This window comes from Columba livia, chromosome 2 (assembly GCF_036013475.1).
Source record: "Columba livia isolate bColLiv1 breed racing homer chromosome 2, bColLiv1.pat.W.v2, whole genome shotgun sequence".
In the NCBI taxonomy this organism is placed as follows: domain Eukaryota; kingdom Metazoa; phylum Chordata; class Aves; order Columbiformes; family Columbidae; genus Columba; species Columba livia.
Genome location: NC_088603.1, coordinates 87971590 through 87983811, shown reverse-complemented (window position 1 = coordinate 87983811; position 12222 = coordinate 87971590). Strand labels below are relative to the sequence as shown.

Below are 12222 nucleotides of genomic sequence, written 5' to 3'. Positions count from 1 at the left end.
TCAGAATCTTAATCAGATGAGTACTGCACATAGTTATTACATGTTCATATGTCACATTTGATTTTTTGCATCTAATAGTCCTATTAAAAGGTATTTGGCTTTAGGAAAATATTTTTCCAGTTATTATTTATAGAAAAGATTGTTGATAGTTACAGGTCATACAAAGAATACAGTAAAATAGGGTAGGTCATGATAGGCAAAGCCTTTTGATGATACTAGACTTGCCTAAAACATCTATATAAATTTGAGGAGTTTTTATATGTCTTCAAGTTTGCTGCTCTGATAAGTGGATTGTAAAAATGATGGTTTGATGTCAAAAGTAAAGCATCTTATAAATACATGGAAGTATTGGCATGATAAAACTGCATGTTTAATTCAGAGAATCCCTGTCTTATCTTATAAGTGCATAAAATTCAGAGAAGCTTGGGGATAAAAACATTGTGTGATAAAAAAGGTTTCTGAAAAAGCTTCAGTGCATTTTTTGACTTACAGGGGGAATTGCAGAAAGGTAAGAAATTATCTTGTATATTGGAGAGGCTGAATGCCACCTTCCAAAACTAGATTCTCAACCTATTCCTGTATTGGTTTGCTGAATGAGTTATGTAATATTATTCAGCTGGGTACCTGAGAATAAGTTGTCAAAAGTGCTGATTCCACAAATGGCAAGTTAATTCAACAAGGTTTTAACTATGTGGATGGTCACTCAGAAAAAAGAGATTAAAGATTTCCTACATTTAGGACACAAAGCTAATAACATTTTTGTTTTTCTTATAATTGTGTGTGGGTTTTGTGCCTCAGTTTCTTGGCCATAAAATGAAAATACCACTACCAAATAATCCCATGGAGTGGTTGTGAAGCTAAATCTTTTTCTTTTGTGAATCAAGAAGAAAACTTTTAAGAAAATATATGAGAAAAGTGGTATTTCTAAATTTTTTTAAGTGTAGTTTGGATTGTATAGAGATTAGGACTATGACTGCATGAGGAAAATTTTAAAAAAATTTGCATATAAAATGTAGTATCAAAATTAGCATTCTTTTAGCCTTTTTAATTAGGAAATTGCATGAAAATTATTCAAAAATGAACATTCATTGTACAGAGCTATTGTTTCTTCTACTCTGTGCTGGCAGTACAGTCTGACTTGTTCATCTACATCATGGTTCTTTGCCGTGTGTTATTCTGTGAAAAAAGTAACTGGTTGCAAGCAAACAATCATAATATGTGGGTCTTTGACATTACATGCCCAGGTGTTTAACAGCCTGTAACTGGAAAATAAAGGAATGTAGAGTCTTGATCTTCTTAGGCCAAGACAAAGCTGTAGTCCAATTGAATCACTGTTTTTACACAGTGTGAAATAGTGTGGTACATAGTGAAATGGCACCTCAGGTTTTTAAAGTGGTGCAGCATTTTCTCTGACCTCCATCCCTCACTGCTCTCCTGCTGGTTCACAAACTTGCTGTCTTTGCACAAAACTGCAAAGTGCCACGTGAACACCCTCAGGGCCTCTGGGTTCAATTCTGTCTTCTGGAATGCAAATGAAATCGTGGCATCTAAAAAGCACCTCCCTGGCCTTACAGCCTGACTCAGAGTAGGTTTAGTTGGCAGTGCTCCTTGCAAAGTTGCATGAGGAAAGTTATGACCTGTTTATTCATTATTATTCGGTTAGAGCACTGAGTTAAAAGATATGTAAAATACAGATTTAAAAAAGCAAGTGAGGAACAGAGAGCTTCTGTCTCTCAGCTGAGTGCCTTAGCCGTTAGGGTGTAACATCCTACATTCTCTACATATTTCTTTTGCCTGTACCTTTAACAGAATGTTTTTAGAATCATAGAATCATTTTGGTTGGAAAAGACCTTTAAGATCATAGAGTCCAACCATTAACCTAGCACTGCCAAGTCCGCCACTAAACCATGCCCACAAGCATCTCATCTATGCATCTTTTAAACAGCTCCAGGGATGGGGACTCAAACACTTGGACAGCCTGTTCAAATGCTTGACAACCCTTTCAGTGAGGAAGATTTTCCTAATATCCAATCTGAATCTTCCCTGGTGCAACTTGAGACCATTTCCTCTTGTCCTATCACTTGCTACTTGGGAAAAGAGACCAACGCCCTCCATGCTACAACCTCCTTTCATGTAATTGTAGACAGCGATAAGGTCTCCCCTCAGCCTCCTTTTCTCCAGGCTAGACAGCCCCAGTTCCCTCAGCTGCTCCTCACAAGACTTGTGCTCCAGGCCCCTCACCAGCTTCTTTTCCCTTCTCTGCACTCTCTCCAGAACCTCAATGTCTTTCCTATAGTGAGGGGTCAAAATACTCATTCTGCACAGGAGGGGGATGAGTAGCCCCAGCTATTCCACCCTTCACCTTGGTGGTTACAGGCCTTCTGTAGCACATGTGATGGATAGATAGCAATCTACTAACTAAATGCATACCTACAGAGGGACTTAAACTGAAGTTATTTGCTCTTTGATAAGTAGGTTACTATGTTAATGAGACACACTCTCTTTCCTCTCTTTTTTCTTTAAGTCATGATGGCTGCTATGTTCTGTGTATAATTCCTTGCTGTACATTGTCAATCAGTACAAGCCCTATCAAACCACACACCTCTGCGGATACAGGCACAATTCACTGTCTGTCTGTGGTGTTCCTTGAATTGCAAAAGAACTTCAACAGAAATTAGGTACCTAGCTTCCCAGGAGGCGTATCCCCACGTACTTGCAGATACTTTGCTAATTTTTAGGCTCATCAGGGAGTCAGTAAGTAGGCAGAATTTTTCAGTACTTATCTCCGTGACAAATATATGTGATTTTGTGTTCCTTCTTTTGTACTTACATTTGTCTGTGTTAACCTGTTTCCCTCATCTCAGGCCCCTCGGCACCTGCTATCTAAAACCAGTATAGTTTTTTCTCAGCTTTAAAGTAGAGCTAAAAGCTCCTGAAAACATGAGGTTGTAATGTGGAGTGTGAGCTGGTGTTTGCTCTCAATGGCACTACTGACTTCACATGTGATCAAGTGTATACAGACCAAATTAGGCCTTTGGGAGTAGATCTACAAACAGAAATTTTTAGCTGTGTAGTAATGGCAATTAAATCAATCCACCCCTCAGATACCATAAAGAAAAAAGGGAAATTAGTTAACAACTCAGAGAAGAGGGTTACTTTTTGTTTGATTTTTATAACAAAATGGAAGAAAACTTGCACTTAATTTTCACAGTTCACCAAAAAAGTTCCACAAACTGAATATATGTATTTTTTCCTTAAGCACATCTAGAACTGAGTATGTTTCCAGCCTCTTTTTATAATGAAATATTGCACAGGAACAAGGACAGTCTCCCAGGCAAGGAAACAAATATTTAAAATTTCACAAATCAGAGTTAATAGCTTACATACCACTCTGTTCACTCCTGTTCTCCCAGGACCTTAATTCAGGACATATTCCACTGTGATTCATTGCTACTACTTATTTGCATTTGCAGCCTGTCAGTTCAGACATTCCCTTTTATTTGGAAGGCAGTAGCTACACTACTAACTTAAAGCCTAATTTAAAGTTATTGCTGGGAAGGTTGCAAAAAAATCTCAAGCCCTGCTATTGTTGTTCAAGCTCAAGTACTTCATGTTCACAGAAGCAATCTGCTTAAATATTTTTTCAAATTTGTCAAATCCCCTTGCAAGCAACTTAGCACTCTTGAAATGTAAATATTCTGTTTCTTTTCAAGTGCCCATTAAAATAAATATACACTTTCATATTAGAGCATTTCATTTTGAAAAATTATGTCAAGCTTTTGTCAAGATTCATTTCTCTTAAAATAGATTTGTCATTTCAGTGCAAGTACTTAATCTATTTTGTATTGCTCATCTTTAAGCAGGGAATAATTTTTTATAATCAGTAAAAAGATCAAATTCTACCTCTAGAGTACAGGGTCATGGTCAAGAGAGGATTACAGCTCAATGACAACCTCCTCTTTTAATAATGTTTTTTTACATGTTTGTTTGTAATAGGAGTTTGTAAAGTGTAATTTACCTGCCGCTGTTGCATATTGTAACAGTGTGCTTCTTATAGGTACCTTGTGAAGGACTTTTTTTATCTTGGGTTCTCTTCTGTGCAATGGATATACTCCGTTATTTTGAACATGAGTGGAATATCAGTGTCAGACTTACGTCACATAAAATCTCTCCTTTTATTATCTTTAGGAATGATGCACAGAAAAAAATGGTTCATCTGAGCTTTTGTTTAATGTGTATGTTAGCAATAGAAGTCAAAAGGGAGAGGGGATTTGTAGTTTCTGCTACAGGACTACTCTATTCTTACGTCAATTATAATGTTCCTTTTCTCTTCTAGGCAGTGGCTTAAATCTGAAGACATTCAAAGAATATCACTTCTTTTTTATAATAAGACTCTGGAAAAAGAAGTAAGTTATTTATTTTCACTGCTGGGTCGTGGGTGATTCCGTCTTTGCCTCATCCTAAGTGAAACTTGTATCCCTTGATTTTGTAACATGGAGCCATGGCCACAGCACCTCTCCTGCAGGAAGAAGTGCTCAAACCTTACAATAATATCTTAGCTCATTTATCAAAGAAATGTTATGAATACGATGTCAAAGAGTGCCTTCTGCTTTGTAGGACTCTGCAGTTCACTTGAATTTCTTAAAATTTTCATGGTCTTGCAGAAGTGGGAGAAGGTTTGAGAGCCCAAATTTCATGTAACTGGAGCAAAGAATTCCTAAATTCCATCACCTGCATCCTCAAAAGACATTTATCAAACTCCAATGTTTTTAATTTTTTTTTTCTTTGTCGTCGTGTCTCAAAGACTCTACCTGTAGTAATGATAGCTTTGTAATTATATCGGTTGCTCATTAGTTTTCTCCATATGCACTTGATGCTGGCAGTCATTCCGGGGAAACAATACTATGAATGTATTTAAAGAAAGATACCCTACTGTCTTGGATGCAACACACTCAAATTTCTTCTGACTAATATCATAGAATCACAGAGTAGTTTGGGTTGGAAAGGACCTTAAAAATTAATCTACTCCAACTCCTCTGCAATGAGCAGGGACATCTCAACTAGATATGTGTGATAAAACATGTTTGAGACATGTATGTGCAAATGGAATAAATGATATTGTTTCTAGTCCTTGGAATAATGATTGGAACAAAAGATTCTTCCCTTTATGTGACTGTCATGACCACTAGCCTAGAAAGTCAGGCCTTTTCTTTGTTTTGTGGCCTTGTAGAACTTGATTGTTTTTCTACATAACTGACACAGCCTCAGCAGAAAGATTGGAGAGTTGCCTCTTTCTGCTTTCTCTTAAGCCTAGAGCAACAGTTATATGCTGTCCTTCAGGGATGTAAGAGGTGGGATTGACCACAAGCAAACCTGATGAGAAGGGGGTACAGAAAGTATTACCATACTGTGCTCACACTGTACAGCACAGATGCAAGTGTCCTCTGGGTCCCATGTGGTTGTCAAATACATATTTAATTATTTTTGTAGATATCTTTCAGTTCAAAGCACCTGAAATAGTTCTCAGATTCTTTCACAGCTCAGCAGAATAGTGTTCTGATGGCCATCTGCCAAAGGCATGTGTTGTAGGCCCTTGGCAATACATTAGGGTGGAAAAACTTTCAAGGCTCGTTGATACTGTGTAGAAGATGGCATAAGAGAGATGAAGCTACACTTGGTGTGTTCTCATTCATGGTGTTGAAAGGGTACACTGGGTGGATCAGAGCCGTACCTTTAGTGTGGGTGGTGCTTACAGATAAATTCTGAATGAGAACTTGTGAGAAAACTATCATATGTGCACTTTGGACCATCAGGGAATTCAGCACTTGGGAGAAAATCAGAGAGCTAAGTTATTCAGCTGTGTAGATGCTCCATGTAGGAGTCTAATCTCTTTTAGATTGTAGAATGCTAAGGAATGGCAAAGAACAAATTGTTCTTTTTGGATCAGCTTTTTCATATCTTTCTTCAACGCCTTTTAATGAGTCACCAGTCCAGTCTTGACTTTAAAGAACTCAGTCAGAAGCCTGCTTTTGATTTAAACAGGAGCTTTTCAAGACCTGGAATTACAGCAAGGTAATAAAGCAAAATAATTATTTAATCTAAAGATCAAGTTGTCTGACCTCACTGGGAAGTGTCTGGGGAAGTATGAAATGCTGAAATGCATTTACAAGTTGGTTGGAATTTTTTGAGATTTTAACATCAGCTCAAGGTCTAAATTTGTTGGATAAAACCTTTAAGAAACAACAAACATTCCACAGATGGAAAAACAAAATTTGCTACAATTGTACCCATCAAGCAAAGTCTTAATTGTACCTCAGAATTCAGTTAGGTATGTGATAAGGGTTGCTTTTAATTTGTCATATAATTCAAAAGTCAAAAAAGCTGTTGAGTTGTGAAATTCAATTTCTACGTGTCCATGTAAAGTTTGGCGTACCAGTTTCAAGGGCAGAACTTGGCACTAAGCACAAAGACACAGCTGCGTGCCTGCAGCGAGAAAGCACAGCTCGAGCGCTTTCCATTTTATGAAGCTGGCACTCTGAGCACTTTGAGAAAATAATCTTTGGTACATTTTCTTTTCATAATCAAATCTTCAACTCTTGCCCTTTGAAAAAAAACTTTGATAGTGTAAGTAACTTTAATAGGCCCAATACTTAGTTCATTTCCCTTTGAGTACTTAATTGGTTTCAATCAGGACATATTTATCTCAAATAGCAGAACAACTCTGATAAATATTTAATTGCTTAATTCTTATGTCTCTAGACAGGCTAATTAGAGATTCACAAATAGATTTTTTTTTATGACAGAACAGATCAAATTGACTGTCTCCTAAGAACATCAAGTGTTTAGTAGTATCAGTGGACATATAAGATCTTTTAACACAGACAAAAAATATTTTAATTGATGTAATAATATAGTCCCAGTAAATATCAGTGTGATGGCTAGCTATGCTGTTGGAAACAGAACGTTTATACACATCTGAGGCACAGTTTACACTTTTCTGCTTCATGCGCTCTGAAGTTTCCTATCTAAATGAGTGTTACATTTTTTTATAACTTTTTGAGCCCACTCAGTATTTATTAATAATTGAAAATCAGTTTGAGGAATTAATGACTAAGAAACCTGGAACTGGCTAAGAATGGTTGGCCATTCCTAAAAATATTTTAAAATATTATTTCACCTTTTTTTTTTTTTAATTAAACTATTTACAATGAATTTGGGATAGTCCTGTTCTGTAGAAGAACAAGACAAAACCATGTGACATGGCTGCTTAAGCTGTTTTTCAATAAGTAAAAAGATTCAATACTATGTCTGATAATCATTAGCCATAACTGAGTGGATGTGGAAGTTATTGAACAACAAGAAATTTACGGTTGCTAGATACTGCCTATGCATATCTGCATCTTTAAGCTGAAATTTCAGTTGGGTGATACTTTATCTGCTTTGGAAATTCTGTTTTTAACATTTGTTTGTTTTTTTTTCCTTCTAGTATCGAGCAACTACTCTGCCTGCGTTTAAGTATTATGTGACTTGTGCCTGTCTCATATTCTTCTGCATTTTTGTTGTGCAGATCCTGGTATTGCCAAAGTAAGTGGTTTTTAAGATGTACGCATTCCTGTGTATGTTTGCCCGTTAATGTGAAAAATAAAAATGTATAAGTAAAAAAAAAAAATAAATTGGAATTCTCAAATCACAGAGGTAAATTCATAGAAATGAAACTGAACTGAAAAGATTGAGGGTTTCAGCCCATTATCAAGCTTGTTTCTAATTTTAAAAGCTGTTCCATCAACTTGCAGATAGAGCACTACTGTTCATAAAATGTCTCTTTTTAAAACTAATTTTATAATATTATACTCAGTTACTGGAATAATTATTTGTATAAGAATTTTTATATTGTGAGCTATTTTATATTTGTGCATATAAATCAGCTCTCTTTCTATCTGTGCATATTCTAAAAAGGTTGAGAAAACTGGAAGACAGTTCCAGTAAAGACTATTTTACTAGACTTCTTAAAACGCAATTTCACTGTTCATCGTTTACATAGTGAAAAGCTGATATTTATTTTATAGCAATTGTTTCCAAAGCCAACACTGTATATTCCCTGTGACACAGTGTTGCTTTACTCATCATCTTTTGTCCTGTGTAGCACTTTGAGTAGCATTTGTAAACTCTGTTGATTCATCAGTCTTGTGCTGTAGTACTTATATTTTAATTCAAAGCCAGAAGGAACATTTAGGTTATTATAAATTGACTTTCCATATGGCAGATTTGTTTTATAATATATATAAAGTTTTATGGACTTCTATTGAGATGTTATAGCATTTTCTTTGCAAAGGGTTTTCCAGCTAGTTTCTAACACAGAGACACAAGCTGCTGTGGGACGCTTTTCCAAGAGTTCAGAGGGATCCTGCACATGAGGCATTACTATTGCAAAATACGTAACTAAGACTCATGACTAATTTTATTTGTCATTTTGCATAATGAATATATCTTACAAGCTCATACTGTCTTTTGATTAGTACAGGAATTAATTCTGGGAAATTCGTGGTTTGTGAGACACCAAAAACCAAACTTGGATCTAACTAGTCCCTTCCAACAGTATAATTTATGAATCTGGTTTTATGTTTTGATTTCAGTCATAAAAATGGATGTAGATTTGTCACTAGTCATGCATGTAGTAAGATGCTCATTTTTCTATTTCAATATTATGTCTCTTAAACCAATTGTGTAGTTCATTCAAATATACCAGATATGTGACATCAGTGAAATCTTGGGGATCTGTGTTCAACTAGGGAAGTTTCCTCCCACGTGTAAAAGCACGTCCTGATATTACATGGTCTTTTTCTAATATCAGAGCAAAAGATACATACAATTTATCATTTTCATTATCAAAACATAAATTATCTTTTTGTCCTTTTATAAGGCTGCATATTAAATTGAAAAAGCAATAGTGTAAAATCAAGTATTGCCAACATGGATGCTATTCAGCTTCAAGGGGTGTGTGGATTAATTTAAGAGATGCAAAAGTGGAAGGCAGAAAGGCATTTGCATCTTTGCTGGAAAACTGGGAGCACTGCAAATTAAAAACAAAAAAAAAAGAAGTTAAAAAATCGCCTGTATATCACAAGTGTAGGTTAAAATGGACATACTCCAGTGCTTCAACTGTTATTTCCTCCCAGAAGATAAATAAATACTAACAGCTTAGTATAAAATTCTATGTAGCATTTTCGTTTTCTTCCATATATTCTACAGGATTTTTAAATGGTGATCTAATGAAGACAAGGAGATAAACTATGTCTGTCATTGGATTTTATTGATTCACTATTCCCTTAATCTGGTTTTGCAGCAGTGTAATATCATTGATTTCTGTGCAGGCACACAGCTGCTGCTTTAAAGTAGGTTTGGAGATATTTGATGGTGAGTAACATCCAGCAATTTGCAAGCAATAAGTGCTGTCTCCAAGATCATGAGACATTTATTTCAAGGCTGAAATAATTTATTAATGTTTTAATTTTTCCCGGCATCAATAAACTGATGTGATGTTTTCACAATAAACTTTACACAAAGTGGTAAATATAAATTTAATCAAGTAAACAAAATATTGGCATGAAATTTATCATGAAAAGTATTATGACATTAAAATGACAGGAAAGCTTGATCCGTACATTTCTTCGGAACAGGCCTTCACTGGCTCTCTGTCATTCTTGGTTTACCAAGAGCCAGAAGTATCTCTAGTAATTCGCCACACTCTACATTCTTCATTTGGGGAAACAATCAACTGACATGGAATTGGTAGTGTTGTTTTTTGAAATGCAAATTGGTGAACTGATGGGAGTATATTCCTACTGAACAGGAGTTACTTCTTGTGCTATTCAAATCAGGTATTTGTTTGGGGCTACGTTTAGGATTCTTGCCAAGTCTTCACTTTCTGAGGCTGCTCTGTTCAAGAAGTTGTGTCTTTTTGTCCTGAGTCATGCCAAATGAACAATCATCTTGTTCTACCCATGGTAGTATTTTCAGTCAGGCACAGCTGGTTTTCTTCAAAGAAATGCTAGTACTTAAAACTTTTGTCTGAAAGCAGGTGTGTAAAATATAAGTATAAACAAAAGAAAGCCATCATTACTAGCTATTTTTTGCTGTATCTTATTTTTAAAAAAAGGGAAAAAAAGAAAAAAAACCCACAAAACTCAAGTTAGAATACTGAAATTATTTTTCCAAACACTGGAACTGTCATACAATTAGTCTACACAGCCATTGAATTCACTATGGCTTGGTGAAAGCATCAGTTGAATTAAGAAAGCAATATCTACTATTAGATACCAAAAAAGTCTGAATTCAGTATTGCCTTGTATAATTATCATTTGTAATTGCTTCATTATGATTTTATCAACTCAAGAGAATTTGAAAACTAATAGTTCAAACATGAGTGTTAATTATCTGGCAAGCTAAGGAAATTCTCTATGTCCCATTAAGGGGCATGTGCCGTAAGTCACACATTTTCCTAAAAGCTACAAAAATGTACAAAGAATATGTTCTCTTCTCCCCTTTTCAGTCTCTTCGTAATATTTTTTTTATTTTTCTGTTAAAATATTACCAACAAGACATAAGTGTATATAAATACTTTTTTTTTCCCCAATCTCTTACCACCTGATAAAAATGAGTTATTCAAAACAGATATTTACTGATGAAACAAGAAAAATATGAGAAGGATAGCCAAGATCATAAATTATTTAGTCTTGGAACTATCTGAAGCCAGGGAAGTTCTCATGTTGCTTTCTCAATTTTAAACTCTGTTCCTGTGTAGGTTATTGTCAACAGTTGTCCTGTCAGGGTTCCTGGTGGGGCACTGTAGCAGGGGGTAGAGCGTTCAGAAATGAGGTAATTCCTTGAAACATAGGAAGAGGCAAGTAGAAATTTAGCTGGATTATGGGATCCCAGGTGCTCTTTTGACAAGATGGTTTGCCCAGACCTGTCAATGCAATTAATTTGATGACTTGTGCAATGCGTTTGATGACTCAACACAATAAAGCCGAGATTAGTTTACTGTTAAGACCTGTAGTGTTTCGTAATGTTCCAGTGATTAAAAAAAAAAAAATGCATGTTATGGCTTTCCTGTGGTTGTTGCCCCACATGAGGTTTGTTTATGGTGGCAATTTTTAGCATTTTGCTTCCCAATAGAGCATTTTCAGCCCACTTCTTTCCTTCTAGGAGCAGCATCAAACTGTTTTGGCTCAGCCTAACTGAAACAGAAGTCCTGCTGTTCCCAGGAAAGAAGTGGGTGTGGGGAGCAAAAACCTTACAACTTTTCTCTGTATATACCACTTAAAAGGGGACTCTAAGAGACCACTTTTCCTTTTGCTTATCCTCAGTCCTTTTCTCATTGTCCTGATAATCAGAATCTTGTTCACCTTGCTATGTAATTATTTTTCTTGTGCCAGCTCAATAACATCATTGATCATGGGCAACAAAGCCCTTTTGTTCTTGCCTGTTGCCCACGTGATTAAGGACTCTTTGCATAAGCTTTCCTTATGCCATGTTAACTTTATTTCCTTTGCTCACCAGTTTCTCTCACAAACATCTTAATTTCTTCTTCTACAAGTATGCACTCCAAACTTGACTTGTAAGGCTATTCTCCTGTTGAATCATTTCTTAAGGTGTGCAGGCTCTATCTTTCATATCAGAAAAAGAATAGCACTAGTTTGAAATGCAGGAATGGTTACTTGAATAGTGTTGAAGGATGTACATGATTGAAAGTGTTTATGCATATACAGAAAATAAGTCTGTTAATTATATTCCTTTTCATTCATCTCTTCTGTTGCCTACTAGATTTTAAACTCCTGAGAGTAGAGACTGTAGTTTTACATATTATGATATACAGCTTACTGTCTTGGTCTCGATGAGAAATTCTTGGAGAACATGTTTTCATAAGCAATAATGATTTTCAAATAACTTCTAAAAGAAATATTATTATAACATTAATGTACGTTGTGCATTGCCAGTTGTTTGGTTTTCATCAGCTTTTCGCATCAACACAAAATCTGATGAATATTTAGCATATAAGAGGTTCTGTGAATGATTGGCAGGGAAGCTCATAAATTACTCTCCAAAATGCTTTTAATGGCAGCAATACAGCATCAAATTGGTTTGCGAAGTTAATGCTTTTTTGTTCTTTCTTGAAAATAGCTCCTATAACACTGTTGTTAAAATAGATCAAAATGTTTTGCA

The 12222-nt window shown here is 35.6% G+C and overlaps 1 protein-coding gene across 2 annotated transcripts in view; it reads left to right on the top strand.

Moving 5' to 3' along the window:
* The window catches only part of ADCY2 (adenylate cyclase 2), a 225488-nt gene that overhangs the window by 157474 nt on the left and 55792 nt on the right, over positions 1-12222 (top strand). For both annotated transcript variants that reach the window (XM_065052707.1, XM_065052706.1), the window contains 2 exons: positions 4337-4406; positions 7487-7584. In XM_065052707.1, coding sequence (XP_064908779.1) covers positions 4337-4406; positions 7487-7584 — 168 coding nt within the window. The remainder of the gene's footprint in view (positions 1-4336; positions 4407-7486; positions 7585-12222) is intronic.